Source organism: Chelonia mydas, chromosome 10 (assembly GCF_015237465.2).
Source record: "Chelonia mydas isolate rCheMyd1 chromosome 10, rCheMyd1.pri.v2, whole genome shotgun sequence".
NCBI lineage: Eukaryota > Metazoa > Chordata > Testudines > Cheloniidae > Chelonia > Chelonia mydas.
In genome coordinates, this window is record NC_051250.2 from 49,060,264 (window position 1) to 49,083,167 (window position 22,904).

The 22,904-nt window shown below is 37.3% G+C and overlaps 1 protein-coding gene across 15 annotated transcripts in view; it reads left to right on the forward strand.

Annotated features, from left to right (window-relative positions):
- The window catches only part of SCAPER (S-phase cyclin A associated protein in the ER), a 356,135-nt gene that overhangs the window by 239,892 nt on the left and 93,339 nt on the right, over nt 1-22,904 (forward strand). For all 15 annotated transcript variants that reach the window (XM_043523924.1, XM_043523925.1, XM_043523930.1 and 12 more), the window contains one exon: nt 15,157-15,272. In XM_043523924.1, coding sequence (XP_043379859.1) covers nt 15,157-15,272 — 116 coding nt within the window. The remainder of the gene's footprint in view (nt 1-15,156; nt 15,273-22,904) is intronic.

A 22,904-nucleotide genomic window follows, 5' to 3' on the forward strand; every position in this document is an offset into this window, starting at 1 on the left:
ACGTCCCTCCGTCTCCAGGATTATGACTCATACCAGCTTCAGAAGCTGCGGGTCATGTATATGGTGTAGACCATATCAGATTCTTTGGTCCATGCTGGAAGCATAGAAAAATATCAGTTTCAGTTGCAAAATCAAGATTTAACAAAGGCGCTAAAAATAAATGAATTTAATAAAGAGGTTAAGAAAATACTGTAAGAACCCTGGGCTTGATCCTTTGCTCCAGTAAGGCTACTTTGCTCTGCATAAGTGGTACAAAGTGGCTTTAAAGCAGCCAGAGATGACCGGGGAAAATTCCCCGTGCACAGGAGGGGGCATGCAGTACCTTCTAGGGCTCAGACATGAGTGGGATGGGCGGAGCATGGCACAGCAGTGCTACACCCAAATCTCTGCTGACATGTCATAAATTAAAACTGCTGTCCTGCAGCTTAAACTTACATTGGGATCAGATGTCTAAGGATCAGGAAACTCAGCAGTTTCTTGCAGACAACCACTCTTAGCTGTGCCTGAGCGCTGCTCTTCTAGGAGGACTGGAGAATCTGCCTACCCAGTCTGTACCAATAACTGTAGTTTTTCGTGACTGTAATAGCAGCCCTCTTCTGTTCAAATTATGTTTTCATTATGACTTCATCAAGAAGTGGAAACTTTAGATAAGTACATCATGTTATTGCTGCTGAATTTTTAAAATAATCTGTGTACAGCTCAGTTCAGATGCAGCATGCAGCTTTTACTGATTTTTTTAATGCTTATAGGCCAATTTTACAGCTGTGCTGACTGACTCAGATACAGATCAAGTATTTGTGCAAGGTCACACAGTGAGTGAATGGCTCAGCTGTAATTTGAACCTTGATCTTCCTGTTCTTTGCTGCAATCACCAGATCACACAACCTCTTTAGACTCCCCAAGTAGCTAGTCCAGAGGGTTGAGGATAGAAACTGAGGGCCCAATCCTGAAGGCCCAGCTCACAAGTGTAAGGGCTGCTAGACTGGACCTTATAGTTGCAACAAGATGCCAGTGTCTTTCTAAACTTATGCTTGCCATAATGTATGCATGACCTTTTTGTTCTTCCAAGAAACTCTTCAAGCATCACAAACTTGGAATTCTGATCATTTGGAGTCCCCTATTTGAGCTGATGTTTTAGCAAATAATATTTATCCTGCCACTAATTTGGAATTTTGTGGCCTTAATACAGGGAACCCTTAATCTGCAATGTCTATTTGTTTGTCATCAATCACCATAAAATGTAGGCGCTGATGCCAATGACCTCACTGACAAAATGTCAACAACCTAATGGCTGCACATCAATATACCCCAATTTTACAGCAAGGTAAATGCCCTCAGTAATTATATTAAGCTATACTTGTGTCTTTCTTGATAGGCATTCAGTAATATCTTGCTTGAGTTCACCAGCGATAAAAACCTGCAGTTGACTGGCCTTTTCTTTACCCTGAAGTTTGTAGGATGAGGGCATCTGTGGTCCACATTTTAGGACATAGTGCAACATATCAGGCCTTTGGGTTCAACTTTAAGCAACACTGCAAAGTTTGTATAGTTTTGATACTGTAACAATCACATAGGAAGTCATTAAATAGATTTATAGGTGAGCTGAAATGGGTTTTTTAAATAATTTAAAACTGTGATCCAAAATTATTAAACAGATGTGTAGTCTTAAACTTACAAATGAATGTATTTTAAAGGTAACCAAAAAAATCTTTTTACCTATCAAGACCTCAGTTTATGCCATTGGGTTTCTCTGTTTCTCCTGCAAGAGCTAATGATATCACTAACTGTTAAAACAGCATAGAGAGTTGTATCTGTATACTGCTTTTGTTGCTAGCATTAGCCAAGTCTTTAGTTATGCTTAGGGAACCACAGAAACTTGAGAGCTTGAACTTAGGTCTTGGTCAGGCAGGTAGGCGATGGAGAAATTGATACTAATTTTATTTTAAACTACATTTATATATAATTTTTAAATCTATACACACATTCTGTTAGAGCGTGGTCTAAAGCCCATTGAAGTCAATGGAAAACTTTGGACCAGGTTCTTACTGATTTGAGATCTCAGACTGGATTTTTGGACTTTTGTTTTTGTTGTTAAAAAGTATTTCACCTCACCTTTGAGCAGTACAAGCAAACAGCACAAAACAGCGCCAGAGCCAGGGCCCAGAGAGATAGGAGTAAATGCCATTAAAAATTAATGCTGTATGTCTTGGAGCAGATGAATTGGCAGATTTATCTTTTTCAAAACAGTTAGTGCCAATGCTGCATATTCCTTGTAATGCCTGGTTTGGAGGATGTGCAAAGGTCCAGTGGAATATGAGAGGCTGGAATATTTTTCATTGTACTGTAATTATTGTATCTACCAGTGATCCAAATTACCAGTAGTGATATAAACATGACTCTCCTGTAATAATGCTTTAGATTATCAGTAATGCTTGTGCCCACGATTTCAATAATCTTTGAATTAGCCGTTTCTCAAAATGAATTTAGAAACAAGAACATGCTCTGTTTTTGTGGCATTTTCCCACTGTATCTAATATTCCTTCTCTAAAAGACGGTTTAAAACTGACACTCCAAGGTCTCCAACATTTTTCTCAAAAACAGGTACTTATGTAGAAAATTATACAAATGATCCTGTATAATCAGGGTAAAATAATTACAAGTTTATTGAGTTCCTTAGTATTCTGCTTTCTTGTGCTTTGGCCTTGCCGCCAATGTATTTTTTGCACTGATGGAATTGCATCTGTACAAACCTCTCGTCTAGAGGGCCTTGCACTGGTTTGTTTTGGTGTAAAAAGTGACTTGGACAGGCATGTTTCACTAATGACCAGATGCCTGTGACCCTCTGCAGAGCATGGCAGTGTCAGAAAATAACTGAGGTTAAATTATTCTGTGCTTTTGGGGACTGAAGTTTTTCCTTCATGTTGTTCAGCTGGTGTGTCTTGACACAGATGTTTTCTTAGCAAAAATATTTTAAGAATTACATCCCTCATTTGTTACCACCAATAATTATAACAATACTTAGCACTTGCCCTGTATGTAATGTTTTCATGTTCAATGTACTTCACAATGTCATCTAAATAATCTACACAGCAGCCTTTAATTACCATCTTCATTTTGTAGTTGGGGAAAAACTAAGGTCAGGTGTGTCAGAGGTCACAGTAGACTATCCCCAGCCACCGAAGGAGTCCATTCAGAGCCATGTTTAGAATTCAAGAGTTCTTGTCTGCCATCCAGTGCTTCAAATACTAGCCATGCTTTCTTTCTACTACATTTTCCAGTTGCTTTGGATTGGTTCTGTTAGATTTGGTGGGCCAAATTCACCCAGAATCAGTGCTACCATCCAATGGCAAACAGCCTGCCTTTGGTGGGCAGTCTATAGGGTTATAGTGATGCTAGAGGCCTGGAACTTAACAATCTGCCAAGGGGCCAGCAGTCAACAAGCACACTCCAAAAAGTGAGTGGTGCTGCTATGGGACAAGAGCAGCTGGTGATGTGCTTAATATATTCCCTTGTACGTTTCTGCCAGTGGGGTTCCTATCAAACCCCCAAAAGTTGTTAAATCTGCCTTGTCTGATGGAAGCCCCAGGAGAGGCCAGGCAGCAGTCACGCCATCCGTACGCCCCTAGATGGATTCCCCACGTGGTGCAACAGGACAGCAGGGAAGAATTTGGCCCAGAGTTAACCTTGCAATTAGATACTCTGTTGTTTGTAACTAGGGGGGAAGCTTTTGTGCATGCTGGAATTAGATGACACAGGTGCTCCAGCGCCCAGAGCATTCACATGTAGCACCTACAAATACATGTTGTCCTATGTTTACAGGAGAGGTTGGCATTTTCCAATTTTGGCAAATAGCATAAAGGGAGGGTAGGGGGCTGTGTGGGTGGTATTCATTAGAATAACTTACCTGACTGGTTAACAGCTTGCACTGATTCTTCAGTGCTCACAAGCAGATTTGTGTTTTTTGAAGGATAACCCAGGGTTGTCCTCAGACAGAGTATCAACAGAGGTGTTAATAGAATGTCTCCCTGACTCAGGTTTGATTGAAGAAACCGGAAAAACCTGCAGAACTTGTGGGGAAAGGGAAGACTGTAGTCATTTTCCCCTTTTTTAAACTGAGATGTGACGCACAATATGAACAGAAGGTTGAAAGGGGAGAAGGAATAAGATACAGAACAAGCCTAGGAAGAAATTAAATTCATTAATACCATTGTGCTAGTACCATAGGCATAGGAACCAATTGTCTTAGAAGAATTGTAGTCCTAATATTAGGGCTCATTTTCACACAGCCACACAACTCACAGAAATTCTGTCACTCCTGTGCATGCTAACTTTGCTGAACTTCAGTTGCTTCCTACAATGACTTGGGTGTCAAAGTACCTGATTGAGTTCTCTGGTAGTCAGAGTGCACCTTCAGAAAGAAAAACAAAAAGCCACCACTTCATTGTCTTTAGTTCGCATTCAGGAGAAAAATACCTGTAGTTCCATTTTTATTGCTGCAAATGCTTAATGTATCAAAAGTGAAATGAATCCAAATCCCCTTCTTTTTCATTTTCCTTGTACCTTTGTATTTGGTATGCAAATTTGCATTTAGTGCAGCAGGAGATTTTGTAGGGAAAAGAAATGTTTTGGTTGCTACAGCTTCTGCTGCACAAGGGCAAGAACTGGAGAGCCCATACAGTGAGTATGAACCCCTTCTATGTTGGTAGCCATGTTAGTCTGTATCAGCAAAAAGAGGAGTACTTGTGACACCTTAGAGACTAACAATAACAAACCGGACAGTCTCTATGCAAAAAAATAAGTGGACCATAAATCAGACGTCAAGAATTATAACATTCAAAAAACCAGTCGGAGAACACTTCAACATCCTTGGACACTCAATTACAGACCTAAAAGTCACAATTCTTCAACAAAAAACTTCAAAAACAGACTTCAACGAGAAACTGCAGAACTGGAATTAATCTGCAAACTGGACACCATTAAATTAGGCTTGAATAAAGACTAGGAGTGGCTGGGTCATTACACAAACTAAAAACTATTTCCCCATGCTAATTTTTCCCCTACTGTTACTCACACCTTCTTGTCAACTGTTTGAAATGGGCCATCCTGATTATCACTACAAAATTATCATCCTGATTATCACTTCTTCTTTGACAAGATCTGCTTTAACAAGAGTGATGTTAGAAGCTGTAATTTGACCTAAACAGCTTTTCCCATTGACTTTTACATTCTCTGCACAAGTTATGGGGTTACCTTCACCTGAGTTCACAGTAAAAGCATTTACATAAAAGGTGGCAGTGTTGGGGTAAATTTGGTTACACACAGACAACTGTTTAGAGTCAAACAGCATACCAACATAGCTACAAACTGGATATATTCTATCCCCATCTTTGTTGTTGAGAGGAGCTGGCTTTTCAGGATGATACAGTTCCTATTGTTCCTTTATTCTCGTGAGTTGGAGCTTAAGTCTGTCCACTTTTGCCTTAGCTTCTAGTTCCTGCAATCGAATATATGCCATTTTTGTTCATGTTCAAAACACAGCCATTATCCTTCCATATCAGCTATTTTTGCTTTTGTTCAAGTTCTAGCTGCTGGTTTCTCACTGCAAACATTTTCGCTGAGAGAACTAACAGATTTTTCAGTTCCTGCTCTGCGGCCTTTTGCTTAAAATACAACCCACTCTGTAAGCACAATTCTTCCAGGCTTTTTCTATCAAGTCCTTCATATGGTTGTTGCACGCTCATTGTAACTTATTTTTAACCCTTAAACTCTCCAATATCAAAATTAAATTTTGACACGCGTGTGGTTCTGATCCAAAAACCCAATTAACCTGTGGTAATGTGTATCCAAGCACGACTGTGCCACTGTGACTAGGATCCTAGTGGGGAGCCAGCTGTGGTCACTCAATTAGGGTAAACTGCAAAGAATGGGACAGACAATCCCCATAAAGCTGGTGGATATTCCAATACAGTACCTAGATTTACCAAGCCAGCATAAAACAGCTTCTTTATTACCTTACTGGTTACTCAGAAGTCCAAACAACACAGTTCCCTTAAAGTGATGAAGCCTCAGGCCTCCATCCAGGTACCCATGTCAAATATGATGACAATTTCTGTAAATCTTATTTCATCATATAAAAAGAAAAGGTTCTACCAATCCCAAAGGATCGGACACATTACCTCCCAGGTTAATGGATATTTCAAATCTTACCCAAATACACGCTACAGCCAATTCTTATTAACTAAACTAAAATTTATTAAAAAACAAAAGAGAGAGAGTATGGTTAAAAGATCAATATACGTACAGACATGAGTTCAATTCATTTAGGTGCATATTCATAGTAGAGATGGTGAGCTTCATAGTTGCAAAGAGTTCTTTCAGAAATAGTTCATAGTTAATAGTCCAATGTCCAAATATCACATTCAGGGCATACCAGCATAACTGGGACCTCAATCTTGCAATTCAAACTTCCCCTGAAGCAGCTTAAGCAGACCTGAGATCACAGAATCAGGAGCCAAGGATCTTTTATACAATTTCATTTCCTCTTTGACAAGTTGGGATTTCCTCACGGAACATATGGCCATTTGCTTTTTCCTCCACCATTCGCAATACATTTCAAAGAGAGATGAATACCAAGATATCCCTTGTTTACAGTTCCTTTAAATTATATCAGAATACAGCATAGACAGGGACTGTTGATTACATTGTCACCCTACTCGTACATATTTAAATACACAAAAACACAAACATTATCTCCCCACATGTCTTCTGTGGGTTATTTATTTTGCAGGATGTTTAACCCTATCTATCCATGCATCACAGTATTATTATTATACTGATTTTACAAAAGAGAGCCTTACTAAGTAGGCTCAAAAATGCCAATTGTCATTGAAAAATTTGTTTTGGGATACTTTCCACAGAGATTGTCACCATATGAACTTTTAATACTACAGCACTGATGAAAATGGGCTTCTTTTTTTTTTCTCTTAAGCATTTCACTAAAGTTCAAGACCAAGAAGTCATCAGAGATGATTTAAAAATAAATAAATAAAAAGACAAGGAGCCAGCCTGGGATCCCCCTGTCTGGATTTTTTTTATGAGGCTTTGAACTGTATTTCTTAGCCACTGGCACTTTAGATAGAATCTTTGCTAAAAACTAGACTATAGGAGAGAAGAAAATATTTCTTAAAACAGAGCGTAACTGTATTTCACTAATTAATAACAAACTCTTCTTTCATAGGCTGACCACTGCTGCTTCAATTTAATAAGTACAGAATTCAGTTGCACAGATTGAGTGCATTCTCTCAATAGCAGAAGGCAAAGTGTACACAAGTATTTGGTTTAGATCCAGCAAGTCTTCAACACACACAACTTCAGTTGGAGCTAATATGAGGTCTGTGCATGCAGGGCTTTTCCATGATGAATCTTTTAATTTCAAAGTAGCAAGCAAGCCTTTTGGGGATCAGGAAAGATTCTTCCCTCCATTCACCAAAGTGTCAGTGGCTTGGTTTTGGTTTGTTTGTTTTTGCATAGCAGTAGTTTAAAAACTTTTTTTTTAAGTTTTTATTTTTTTTTTAAAAGAGATGATAAAAAGTTTAAACTTTCAAAGGGTTTAAAATTGCATGGGATAGAAATGGGAGAGTTGTCATCAAAACATTTCAGATAAAAAAGACTGACTTATTTCTGGTCCTATTTTACTACGTAACTAATAATATAAGACGGTGACAGAGGAAATATGTGAATGGTGAATTCTTGATTTGAATATTCATTCATAGATTTTTTTTAAGGCCATAAAAGATCATTATAATCATCTAGTGTAATCTCCTGCATAACACAGGCCATAGAATTTCACACAGTAATTCCTGCGTCAAGTCCCTAATTTATTGTTAAATCAGGAGCAGATATTTTAGAAAAATACCCAGTTTTGATTTAAAATTTCAAATAATTGAGAATCCACTATATCCATCAATATGTTGTCCCAATTGTTAATTATGCTCACTATTAAAAAAATTGTGCCTTATTTCTGGTCCGAATTTGTCTAGCTTCAGCTTCCAGACATTGGATGATCTTATATCTTGGCATGCTAGCAAATAGAGCCCTCTCCTGCTAGAAACCTTCTTTCCATTTAGGTATTTAGATACTGTGATGAAGTCACCTGTTAACCTTCTCTTGTATAAACTAAATAGATTGAGCTGCTTTAATCTCTCAATGCAAGGCAGGTTTTTCAGAGCTTGACTCATTCTTGTAACCCTTTTCTGAACCCTTTCCTGCTTGTTAACATCCTTTTTTAAAGTGCGGAACCAGAGCTGGATGACACTGTTCTAGTTATGGTCTCACTAATGTTCTGAAGTAGTGCATACAGAATTCTAAAAGTACTATTTGTTAAAGTTCAGTTTATTTCAGTGTAGGTGTTATTGTGTGTTGACTGTTGGCTTGTTCAAATAAGTCCAGTTTTTCACCTCCTCTAGTACATTATTTGCCATGGTTTCAAAAATGTAAAATAGCTATAGAATATGAAGAATTGTAAAATAACTAAATGAAATTAAATGTTGTAGCAGTGAAGACACATTGACATGTTTTTTCTTTGTGTATTGTTTGTATAGGCTGATATAGTGGAGTGTGATAGGAAATAAGCATACATGCTTTTGAGAAATTTTTTTTAACTTTTATGATTTTTTGTATGAAAGAAGGTAGATCAAAAATTCTTTTAAGCTACTTTAGGTTAGTTAGCTTGCTAACTTTTCAAATTTGCAGACTTGCCAAACCTTCTTGTATCATTCGGTAAGTGGTGCTTCTGGAGGTACCGCAGATGCCAAAACCTTGATAAAATCCACCCTATTTTGTTAATGAACATGCAAACAATTGTTCCCCATCTGCTGCCTCTTCTAAAAGGCTAGGAAGCCCTTCCTTCTTGATCACAAAGAACATAATTATTGTCTGTAGAAGAGTCAAGTACAAAGACAGTTCATCCAGTCTGACTGCTACTACACTGCAGGCCACCAAAGATTAACAGCTGCTTCTCCTTTGATTAGGTTAGGTAATAATAGTTACTTTAGTTAATAATTGGATGGATTCCCAGGCCATGTAATTCAGGTTTAGGCTGTCATTTTTTGCTGGCATGTAGCTGAGCTGTATTATTGGAATGGAGCCTGTAATCCTATTAGTCAGTTGTCACTCAAGTCATAGTAGAGAAGATAAGGGGAATTCAAATCCATTAAGGTGTTGTAACAGGTAGGAAAATGAGTGAACCACACACATTCAGTTTTCAGGGAACTTTCTTGATTGTGCTTCTTTAATTAAATCCAAATCACTCTAATTATAAAAAGAAATAATGTTTGTTTAAATATTTTATTTTTCATAATTAAATTCTGTCATAGAATTGTATAAACTAATCTAGATAGGAAATAAAAAAAAAATCTTTGTTTACTTATCCATTCCTACATGGATACTTCTGAATCGATGCATAACTCTTAGGATGTTACATTGAAGTGAGTTACTGTATTTTCTGTATGACAAATTTATAATGGTATACAGACTAGGAATTAATTTTTCAATACCTTTTTAGTCAAGTGCGTTGGCTTTCCTTCTCTACAAACAGGACCACTGCATTTCACAATGACAAATACTTGTGAATGGGCAAAAAAAGCCCTTTTTTTCTATCCAGCATTGGTTTTGGTTACTACTGTTACAATTCACGAGAGTACATCTCTAGTAAATGTCTTCTAAAGGTTAGTTCAAATCTACGTTGCTCAAGAAAACAAAAAGAACAGGAGTACTTGTGGCACCTTAGAGACTAACAAATTTATTAGAGCATAAGCTTTCATGGGCTACACCCACTTCATTGGATGCATAGAATGGAACATATAGTAAGAAAATATATGTATACATACAGAGAAGGTGGAAGTTGCCATACAGACTGTAAGAGGCTAATTAATTAAGATGAGCTATTATCAGCAGGAGAAAAAAACTTTTGTAGTGATAATCAAGATGGCCCATTTAGACAGTTAACAAGAAGGTGTGAGGATACTTAACACGGGGAAATAGATTCAATATGTGTAATGACTCAGCCACTCCCAGTCTCTATTCAAATCCAAGTTAATGGTATCTAGTTTGCATATTAATTCAAGCTCAGCAGTTTTTCGTTGGAGTCTGTTTTTGAAGCTTTTCTGTTGCAGAATTGCCACCCTTAAGTCTTTTACTGAGTGGCCAGGGAGGTTGAAGTGTTCTTCTACCGGTTTTTGAATGTTATGATTCCTGATATCAAATTTGTGTCCAGATATTCTTTTTTGCCTAGAGACTCTCCGGTTTGGCCAATGTACATAAGGCCTTTTTTGGTAATAAATGTATATATTATGATGATAGTCACTTTTGCTCATTTGCCTGTTCATTTGCCTCTGATTTTCTGCATAACAAGTAGTCTCAAACCTGCAAATCTTTTTGCACTTGGAAATCAGATTTTTTTAAAATTACGTTGTATGCATATTTGTGAAAATCAATAAGAGGAGGAGCAAAATAGTTTCATATGCTGTTCCAAAATCCAACTGAAATACATTGATTTACATTTTCTGAACAAATATCTTTTATCTGGGTTAGTTTGAGGAATAATTTTCTCAGTCTAAATATGTAACCCCTTCCAAAGGGCCAGATTTTGCAGTCAGGTTTATAGAATGGGTCCCACATAAACATCTATGCTGAAATATTTTGGAACCTAAATATTTTAGGGATCCAGACGATTCTTCATCACCGCAAAGGGTGTTTTATATTGGATCTGTACCCTTTCCAAATGGGGATTTAGCAGGCAGGCACTGTCATATATTATTGTAGAGTGCCTAGACTATGGGGCTCTGACCTCATTGAGACACCCACTACCACAGTAAAAATGAACAACAATATCTTGAAAGGTCCCTTAAATGTGATTCTTTCCTTCTGCACTGATTGGAATTGAGGCAAGCTTCCATCAAAATGTTGTTTGAGCATGTAGGTAGAATAACCAATATGCCTCAACTTCCTTCAGTACCGAGGTACTGTAGAAATATCTGGGAATGTTTGTTTTTCCCATGTAACAGCTAATGAAAGCCTTAGCACTCCAGAATACTATATGAATTTGGGTCACATTCTGGAGGAGTTCATTTAAGGGGAAAACAGTGCAAGGGAACCGATATCCTGCACCCATATTTTTATGCTTTCGAAAGGATTTTCTTAGACCAGCACACAGACATATCAAAAGCTGATAATCACCTCACAGCAGATATAATACTAGAAGTATGTATGAAAATTCATTTGACATCTTTTGAATTTCATATTTCTTAGATTAACAAAATTGGTATTATTTTTAATACCTTTATTAATTCTTATTAATTCTTATTTTTTGCACAACTCATCTTTCTGCTACAGGCCATGATATACTACTATATGTAAGCTGAGGGTGCCCGCCACCATATACACACACTTATTTTCTCACCACTCATTCAGGTGCCATTTTCATTGTTAGGGATCCAGTGACACACAACACTCAGTCTGGGAACATTATTAGTGCAGTGTTCAAGAGTAAATGATACTTCTGTGGCATCATTTCTTTGGTTCCCATGACCTCTCCTGACCCAAGGCCAAGAGCCCCAGAATTGTCCCGGAACCTGGGATTCTTGGATAGAAAGGTAGTTGTGCTGTGACTTAATCATTACGCTGACGCACATGTGCCATATATCAGCAGTTAATTCAGTAATCATCAATGTGTGTCAACAAATAGTTGAAAGACTCTTAAAAAAGTCACTTGTATTTTTGTAACCCCCACTCTATCTAGAACACATCCTTTAAGATAAATTAATCCAAAAGCATACCAAAAGAAATCAGTGATATCAGCAATGGATTCTAGATCACTGAGTGCCAGGTTTTAAAGTTCCTTTACTGCAGTAGGAGCAGTGAACAAATAATTAGCTCATGTATTTACTCCAGCCTTGCTACCATAATCATTTTAGTTCTTCTTCTCCTAGTCTTGGTCCCATCTGTATAGGGTCAGCCCTTCAAGTCCTCCTCCTCCATTCCAGTCTGTCTTGAAGCAGCTCCTTGGAAACTCCGCAGCTAATCAGATCCTTTTGTATAACATCCCTCCATCCACCACAATAATTTTCGTTAAATGCTTTTATTTAATCTTGTTGTTTTGTCTGTCTTTCATATTCATGAGGATGTTTATCACCGTGGTATCCAATCACCAAAATGTTCATGGATTTCATTGATGGTCTGGATGAGGAAATAAATAGGACAATAACTATTTTTTCAGAGATACTGAATTAGGAGGAATTGCAAACAGAATGGAGGACAGAGAAAGCATACAAAGGGACCTTAGAAAGATTAGAAATACTGTATAGACAAAAACAGAAGTTCTTCAAAAATGCATGTTAATATTTTTTGATCAAAAGAATCTGAAACACAGATACTCAATGGGAGGGATAGATCTAGAAGAGTAATACTGAAAGAGACCTAGACCTAGAGGCAAGAGCAAACATTAAATTAGACATGAGTTTGTAATGTGATACAGAGATCAAAAAGGCCACTGCTATTTTTGAATACACATGTGAAGACATCCTGTTACCACACATGTAGATAATAGTCCTTTTCTTTGTGGCTTTGATGTGACCTAACCCAAAACGCAGTGTTCATTTTTGGACACTTCATTTCCTAGTAGACAGACATTAAACAAGAAAATGTGGTATGGAAAAATTACAGGGAAAAGGAAAGATTTGGAATGAAATATGTTTGTTTGCTAAGCAAAAACTAAAGTGGGAATATGTAATATTTAGTAATGGTGTAATCATGAAGGAGGGAGAAGAATTGGTATAATAAAATTGGGTATAACTTGGAGTAATTAAATGAAACTAAAAAGGGCAAATTCAGGTTGAATGTCAGGAAAGATTTCTTGATAGTAAGATCTAAAAGGTTGTGGTATAATCCCCCATCGGAAGTGGTGAAAACTGCACTGCTTGTCTCATTTAAAATTAGAGTGGATACAACACTAACAAATGTACTATAGGGAACAGTCCTGCACTGGCAGGTCAGTGGCTTTTCTATTTGTATCCTCTGACGCCTGTATACCAAATGTATCTAGGAATTCTCATATACATTTCTCTAAATATACTGGACATACATGTTGATTATTTTGTGTATGGGGTTTCTTGGCAATAGTATGTCACTACACGGAGTATACACTTTTAATCACAATGGAAAGTAATAGCTTAGAAATGCTTTTAACCTTCATATAGGACTCAGTCCTGCTCACATTAAAGTCCCTGGGAAAATTCCCATTTACCTCAAAGGTCCAGGATCAGACCTTTCTGGAGGATGTGACTAATAGTATGTCTTCACTGTAGAGCTAAGTCGAATTATGTACACACCAGTTGCTTTTCTAGAGGTAGTCTGGTTAGAGTGGCTACACTGCAAAATAATACTCAAGCTGCAGTGTCCACACTGCACTTGCTTATTTGCTGCACTAAGACTTCTGCTGGCATTTCCTTTGGTTCTTTGTGCTGCAGTAAGCTGAGCTGCTCTATGAATTCTTTCCCAATGAATTGTGGGAAAATTTGTTAGTCCTTTCTGGGCACACGGGAGAAATTATGGGAAGGCATTGGAGGACTAATGGCACTCAAGTGGAGCTAGCCTTGTCCACACTACAGAATGGTTTAGTTAGCAACTGACAAATTGTGCTAATTTGAGCTTTAGCCTATACCCGATAGACCAATAATTTCCAATTAAAAACACCACCCTACTTGAGTTAAGGGTTTTTTTGTGTGGATGGGACTCAGGCTAAGCGTCATCACTCAGGGTAGGTCTTCACTTCAGCTTTAACTTAAGAGTTAACTGGGCTAAAGCTGACTGAAACTTTGGAGTCACATAAAGGTTAAACCTATAGAAATTGCTAGTTGGTTATCTAACCACTTGTGTAAACTGGCGCACACAAACAGGTTTCTGTCATTTCACACCAGTTGCGTCCTTTGAAGATGAGCCTTTTTTATTGTTTACAAATCCACATCCAATGCACATTAGTCCAAAAAAAATTGCTTCTTTATGATCTCTTCAAAATCTAGCTCCCAACATAATGTGAAATGGAGCTAGCAGATCAATGGGAACATTTTATCTGAAACCTTGGGCATTTAAATAGGGTACAGCTTTACCTTTGGGTGAATGTGTGCTTGAGAAAGCTAAACTTGCTGGGGAGAAAATTATATGCTCTTAAACAAAACTTGTCTTGTACTGTGGTGTTTACATATGACTTCTAATATTGATAAGAAAAAATATGGGCTATGAAATCCTACTAAAATATTTGTTATTACCATAGTTCATAGGGGGCTGTTCTAACATGCAGCACCCACACAGTGCTAAGTATTTTACAGACAAATCATATATGAATATGATTCCTACCTCAAAGCTCTTACAGTCTAATTGTAGACATGACACAAGTGAAATCAACAAACAACTGGAGGAGGAGGAGGAAGGAGAAAGGAAATTGGAAAAGGAGAGGTTGAGGGTTACCATAATAAGGTCCCACAATTGTTAGGTTTGTTATTTGTGGTGTTGGCGTTGGGTCTGTACCAATAAAATTAATCAAAGTTTTGCTATTGAGTTCCAGGGGTCCAGAATCAGATAGATAGTTGATGCACATGAAGTTTGGGTAATTCCTATTTATGCTTATAGAAATTAATTCCAAAAATGGGGGGGGAAATCAGAAATGTTATAAAATACGTACTTGTCCCTCATTGTTAGAACGTGTCCTACAAAATTGCACTTTAGCTATCAGCTAAATGAGGCTCATGTTAAAATAATCTTCATTATGGGCCTGATCTTGCTTTCACCGAAGCCCTAAATCAATATCTGTTTAAAAAACTCAAAATAGCTGTGGTATTATAATGAAGTTACAGCATATAGGAAAAACAACATTGAATTAACATTCTCTTGCATATTCAAAGGGGTATTCTGTTCCGTGCTTCTGTAGTGAAAGAATCAATGCACTAATTAAAAAGATGAACAATCTGATTAAACTGTATTAAGATTTTATTAAGTGTACATCAAGGCAGTTACTCACCAGACACATATTTTAAATACTAAATGTGTATTTAAATTTCAGTAATTATTCCATATAATTATTATTCTCTATTTGTGTTTATCCAGAATGCAGCAGATCAGATAGCATTCCGGGTTGCAGGAGGACTCTCAGCCCTTGAACACATTCTTCAAGTAGTGATTTCTTCCACAAATCTGAATGCAGTTTCACGGATTCCTCCCAAGTATGTATGGTGCTACAGTTCCATTTTGAATCATTACTAGATTATGCCATCACTGATGGGGGATATTTCTTTTCCACTAACCCTATTTGACTTTATTATTTATCTAACTGCTTGCTGCTCCTTCCTTGTGGTGTAGATGTTAAAAACTGAGGGCCATAATCTACCCTTTAATCTACCATTTAAGTTCCAGATGGAAGACAGTATTTGGCCTCAAAACTCTAGAACCAGTTTTAACTCTGTAAGTGTTTCACTGTTTCTGTTTCTTTGAGAAGTGATCTCGCTGCCTATCCAGAGCAAGGAATGCATGCTCATTCTGGAACAGCAGAGACCCATCTCTCTGTAGAGAGGAGACCCACTTTTTAAAAAATTTAGACTATCAAGGTCCCTGGTTTTTTGGGGGGGTTTTAAGTGCTTTTATGTGTTGTGATCCTAACTTGATCCAAAGTGAAACAGTTGTTCCTAGATATCACCTTAGATTCCTCCTGTGCCGCTGAGACATCAGGCAGTCCAGTTCCTCCACTGATTACAGTCACTTGCTGATTGTGGCGCTTCTTCCCAGGTGATGCCAGCATATATAGTATAGTATCCTCTGTCACCGTCTGCCAGTTCATCCTTGGCCTTCCTTGCTTTCTCTCTCCTCCCTCAAGTTGATAGCAAGTTCAATGCTTGCTAAGCATGTCTCCCATCTTCCATACGGTGTACATGTCCCAATGTCCTGAGCTTTCTTTCTTTGACAATATTTTCTAACATTGCCTGCTCTTTGAGCTTCCTGAGTCTCGCATTTGTTATTTTGTCTTTCCATTAAATGTGTAATATCTTCCTCAGCCATCTGTGATGGGCAGCCTTCAACTTCTTTTTACTAGATACTGTCACCAGCCAAGTCTCTGCTCAGTATAATAGCATGCTCAGTACAATCACATGGTATAATCTGACCTTTAATTTGGTATGGAGACCTCTGTCTGACTAGATGTTCATCCTTCCAAAAGTGTTGTTTACTTTTCCTGCTCTCATCTGAATATCTTTATCGCAGCTACTTTCAAATGTCATTACACTCCCCAGATAGCCAAACTCTTCTACCTGTTCAATTTCTTTTCCAACCATGTAGACTTTTGCATCTATTGTTCAGTTTCCTACCTTCATGTAACTCATCATTGCTAACACATTTTACATCATTCATGATACCTTTTGTTGCCTGCTTCATCACCCAATCTATTGCTAATGCAAAGAGGATTAGTGGTAGCACACACTCTTGTCTAACGCCAGTCACAATATCAAACCACTTACCCAGGCCTCTGTCTGATCTGAGCGTCTACTTTCATCGTATAAACTCCTTCAAATGTTGATCAGCTTGAATGGTATCCCATAGCTTCTAGCAATATTCCTCAGCGTTTCTCTGTGGACACTATCAAGCACTTCCTTAAAGTCAATAAAGTTGATTAAGATGTTTTTTTTTCTCCCAAGTGATAGGGTTTTTTGGTGATTTGTCAGGGAGTGAATATCTATTCCCACAATGATCTGTCTGGAGGGAACCCAGTCTGTTCTTCTCGTAATATTCCATCTGCTGCTTTCTTCATTCCATGCAGGATAACAGTAGCCAATACATTGCCCAGAATTGATAGCAATATAATACATCTCCAGTTTGTGCACTGAGGGAGATCACCCTTTTTTGGTAATACCATGATGATACTGTCTTTCCAGTCTTATGGCACTTGTTCTTTCTCCCATATTTCATCACAGAGTTTTGTTAGCTGCTGAGTCAGAATTTTGCCTCGTGCATTTAGTACCTCTGGTTGAATTCTGTCAACCCCAGGAGCTTTGCCGTGTTTGATGTCTTTGATGCTCCTAGATATTGCTGTCTAAAATTGCTACTGGAAATATATCTAAGTTCACTAGTAGTGCAGGAATGCCTCATTATAGTGCATGAGAAATAAAAGGCTGAAGGTAAAGCATCAGGACCCTGAAAAGGTTGCCAGGTGTCAGAATGGGCTGCAGTTGGACAGAGCTCCTGCAAAAATGGTAACTTAGGTGAAATTCATTAATAGCATGATCTCCTTCTTTATCTAATCTTTCAGCTGTAATTCGTATCCACTTTAAGGCCCTGTTACACTGCCAGAGGAGAGTAAAGAGGCTTTAGTGTGATGAGAATTAGGTCCAACGTCTTCTCTCTTGAACTGTTTTCACTGTGTGTTCGGAAAACACCAGCAATGTTTAGTGTACTACCAAACAGCAATACTTCATAGATTTCCTGTGGAGTTTGAGTGCTAAATTGTCTGTTGTAAAGTGTGATGAGGCAGAGCTGCATCTCAAGAAAAAGAGCACTCAGAGGTAAAATGCCTCTTGGAGTTCCCTATTTGCCTGGAAGGAAGGGGGAAAAAATTGCTATACTCCTTTTATGTCATGTAGCATCTGGCCTGCTCCACTGGTCAGCATGTAGGGATGATTCCTTTTCCAGTGAATTGTTCCTAGGGCAAGTAACTTGGTATCAGTCTTTGCACTCCCTCAAGCACAGGAGCTGTGATAGTAGATGACCCTTATAGGTGCAAAGGTGAGAGTCCTGTCTCCTTTCTCACACTGTGTGGCCAGTTTATCCCTAACTGTTTAGAATGGCATTTTAAAATTTTTTTTAAAAAGTCTCATTTTGTCGAGGGAGTTTGAGAAAATTGTGTTTACATTACTGAGAAAATTTTGTTTAAAGTTTGCAAGACAGTATGAAAATGTATTCGTTTTGAAAGGAACTTGCTGTGCTGATAAATGAAAACCAGCTTCAGCTGCAGTGTTCATATAACTGAAAAAAAAATCTTAGAAGATAAAATCAAAACTTTTTTTTATCCTCTTGCATATTAACTACCCACCCTGTGTCTGGTTCCAGTGGTTCCTTACTTTCATGAGCACTAAACTTACTATTTTTAAAGGTTTCAGTGTAGCAGCCGTGTTAGTCTGTATTCGCAAAAGGAAAAGGAGTACTTGTGGCACCTTAGAGACTAACAAATTTATTTGAGCATAAGCTTTCGTGAGTTACAGCTCACTTCATCGGATGCATTCAGTGGAAAATACACTGAATGCATCCGATGAAGTGAGCTGTAGCTCACGAAAGCTTATGCTCAGATAAATTTGTTAGTCTCTAAGGTGCCACAAGTACTCCTTTACTATTTTTAAAGTACTTTTTGCTTAAAATGTAATACTTTATATTAACACACAAGCTTTTAACTATCTCTGAACTGTGTTTCCAAATCAAATATCTACAGAAAATAGAGATAAAGATTAATCTTTCTATCTGTTTTATATATCTAACAGATTCACAGAGAGACATCTGTAACAATAATTTTGCTCTGGTACTCAAAGTGATTCATTTGAAGTTATTATAAATTGCAATCTCTAGTAAGAATCCACAGATATAAAACGTAACTTTTTTTTTCAGAACTAAAAGAAAACAAACTGAACTCTTAAAAACACATCAATGAAATGAACAATGTCTAACTGTCGGACTGCAGGGTGTCGTGTAGCTTACTCTGAAGAAAATAGAGTAATAGCAACCTTCTCTAAGTGAAAAGGATGTGTTAATACACTAAATCTAGGAGTCTCTTGAGAATATCACTAATAATGCTCAAACAAGTTTGAGGAAATGATGGACATTTTTAAAAAGACCCTTCTCCATTGTAAGGAATCAGTAGATCTCTTTCTCATCCAGGTACAAATAGGCATTGCTGTATTATTCTCGGCAAAATCATTGAAGAATCTCTTAAGGATGTTTTTTTCCATCTATATACAAGATGTCAAGACCTTGACTCAATATTTTAGATCATTCTGCCCTTTTGAATACTGGCTTCTGCATTCACTCGTGCATAAATATATTTAGGAATGATGGATGATAGTGGAGTATTATGGGGAATGATGGCATAGGATTAAAAGAAATATAATCAGATATTTAATTTTAACTAGTTTTATTAACACAACATTCTATTTAGTACTTCTTTTAAAAAAGTATCCTACTGGAAGCAGTCACTTCCAACAGTTATTTTGTTTGAAAAAATAAGAAAGCTGTGTACAATTAAGAAGACAGAAACTTTACTCCTTATTTTATTCTTTTCTTCCAAAGAAGCCATTTTCCTTTTATGTTGCATTCATTGTATGTAGTAGGCTATCAATCTGGAGCTTGCAGCTTTTGTAAATTGCCCACTGTTCTCAAAGTCTTCCATGTCTTCACAATAGCTCTGGTCACTGAAACACGCTACTTCCAATTGAGGAGGCATCAAAAATAGCAATGGACCTTTATACTGGAGTATTTAAATAGCAAGACAGTTTACACTTGAACAATGTAGTTTTGACTTGGAGGAGAACCAAATTATCTTCAAATGCATAGCTCAGAACTTTCTTGAATAGAGATTAGTTAATTAGCATTGCTGTTCCCCAGCCACATGCTATTAAACATGGTATCAAATTCAAATATGTTTATGTTTATATTTAAAATACTTTTTTAACCAGTGAGGCCTGCATGTTGGGAATGCAGTTGCTAGGCAGTCATGCATTACAGCTGGGAAATATTGTCCAAAACGTAGTTTAAAATTCTTTCACTTTCTGAATAGCCTTCTATTGGCAAAAAATTGCAGCACATGGAGAAAAATAATAGTTTAGTAACTTCTTACTGTGCAAGAAATAATAAGTAAATATTTTTACTATGATATAGTTCGTTCTTTTGAAGATGTGAAGCATCTTTGATTTGTATTTGATTTATTAACAGTACAAATCATGACTCTTTGAAAGGTATTTGAAAATGCTGAACACTTAGCACAGGATATATGTTTTCAGATTGCTTCCTAGACCGTTTATATCCTGTGATTATGAGTAACATTATAAACATTATAAAACATTTTGAAAAGTGGATAAAGCAATTTTGCATTTGTAGGGAACTTACAAACAGCTGTCAGTTATTTCGACATTTTTTATGTTCATGGAAATTGAAAGAAATGGTAACATTCCAAAATGATGCAAAACAAGTACATTAAAAAAAATAAAAATCACTCCAAAACAAAGAAATTCTAAATTTAACACTGACATTCCTTCCAACAAATACTGTGTGAATGGAGCTTTTTGCTGGGATTTTGTGTTGTATTTCTCTGAGGCATTGATACACAGTTCCATTTACAGATTTATCATAAGTGTTCGGTTCTGTATAGACTAATTTCAGTTAAAATTTACATAACAGTTTCAAATGTGCTATTCTGAGATTAATTTTAGTAGGAAAGGTCCTATTAAAATCCAGTAGGATTTTACACTGTGCCCATGCTATTTGTATACTACTATGGAATGCAATACATGTTAATAGTCTATTATTATTAAGATAATCTACTGTATTGCACATGATAAGAAACTGCTTTTGAAGTTAAATATCTCAGCCAGTTCAACATACCAAGAGGGTCTGGCCAACAGGCATCACAAACAATATACCAGGTGGACCTACTCCACAAAATAGGTTATTTACTCTCTACAACATCAGCATTTCAGGTGCAAATATTGTCTTGGGTTTTTAATTGGAAAGTTTTTGGATTAATCGAAAACTTTCAGAAATTCTGTATGTTGACTACATTGTAAATGAAGGAAACAGATGAACTAATGACATAAATTTTACATATTACAAATTATATAACTGAGTCTGAGAAACTTGTCTGGCCAAGTTTCAGCCTAATGCAAATAAGAATGGCAGATTTATAAACCCTTCAAAAATGAGGCTAGAATGGAAACACAAACAGAGCTATAATGTCAAACTTCACCTATTTTTCTAGCTCTGTTAAAAGATCTGTGAGAGATAACTTTACCTTTAAAATAATGAAGCTAACATTAGAATTTAGAGTATGTCTATTTATTATAGTATATAAAATAAACATGTATTGGCACCATTTCATGTTTGGCCATGATTCGTTCACATGGTGTATCTATTCCAAATCAGCTGTCGTCAAGATCAAAATCAATATAGTTCACTAGGTAGATCAGGAAATCCCAGTTTGGAGCTTTTATGTTGTAGAGTTTATGATTAAATGTGTGTGTGGATATTGGCATTCATGAAATTATAGTATTTTTATGAATGGAAAGGGTTGCAATGTTTTTTTGTGTTTGTCTAAATAGTAAGTGATCAGGATTAATCTTTTCAGATCTAATGTATTTATTGCAATTCATTGAAGTAGGAAAGACATTTTAATTATTTTCTTAACAGACTATCTTATACAATGCATATTTCTTTATGCAATTCATGATCTTTGTGTTTGCACCTGTATATTTTACATGAGGCGTATGTATTTACTTGCAGACATCACTTCATCTCTCTTTTTTTCTCTTCTACTTCCAATTTTTAGAGCTCATGTGGTACAAAATAGTAGTTAAAATGTTCAGGATAATGGACTCCATAAACAGTAAGAATATGTGAATGCATTTAAAAGGTATTGTGCTAAAATGTGACCATTTTATGAGACTACAGAGAAACTGAAAGACATCTCATTGAAAACATAGTTTTATTTGTCATATGTTAACTTGTTCTTGAGTACAAATAATAAATTCAAAATAGTGGGGCAAAAATTGTACGTAGGCATCATGGTGGCCCTCTACGCAGGAGTGAATTTCACCATTGGAGACTGTGGACGCAGAGATACCTCTTCCTAAGAATTCATTTGACTGGGCATCTGAAAAATAGCAGTGTACTGAAGGTTAAGAAGTAAAATTTAGTAGAACTTTTATTGCTATAAAGGCAGCAGTATTTCTACCAGATTATGCCCTTTTTCACAAGTGTGGATCTCACTTTGCTAGTCAGGCTGTAAGAGGAATTTTCAGATTTGCAATTCAGAAACACATGGTATTCAACTAAAATCTATCACCCTTTCTTGAGCTTGATTTAAGTGTTTTTGTTAATGTCCGGCTATTGCGAAATAAGGACAGGAGACACTGGATATGGTTTAATCAGGCCACAACTATGTTATTAGATGTCTGGGACTACCCGACAGATAAAAGTGTACAGTGCAGGTAACTCCACGATCATTTCAACATCTATCTGGGGGCTTCCACCAGTCTCCCCTTTTTTCCATCCTGGTCCAGCAACTCATTGCTGGGACCTTACCACCCACCCCCCTCGAACAAGGGTTAAGGTGGGCTATACGGAAGTGGGGTTGGCTCCCTGCCGTACCAGTCATAGTACCCGAAACACTCTCCCCTCCCCCGTTTCACTCTTTAAAACAAAAACCTCTTTTTTAAGTCTTTAACAAGCCATTTTTCTGCTCACTGTATCCCTTCCCTATGGAGTACCTGCACTGAACATCTGCCCCACACTTACATAATGAGTTGCAACATCATAGACTATCTCCCTTCCCTACTCACCATAACAAAGCCTCTGCAAACCTGCTGTGGGGATGGCAAAAAAAGCCCCATTCCAATTAACCACTCTGGTGGTGAGGGAAAACTTCCCTCCCAGCCCCCTTGGAAAGGAGTGACTATCATAATGCCCACAGCAGATGCTAACCAAACCTGGTATTTTCCTTCCTCCAAGGAGAGGGAGGACAGGTAGGTGCTGCTCTGCCTGGTCCAGGGAAAAGAGGCTTCTCCCACTGGGCTTGCCCCTTATCCATTCCCCAGCCCTTCCAGTCTCTGGGG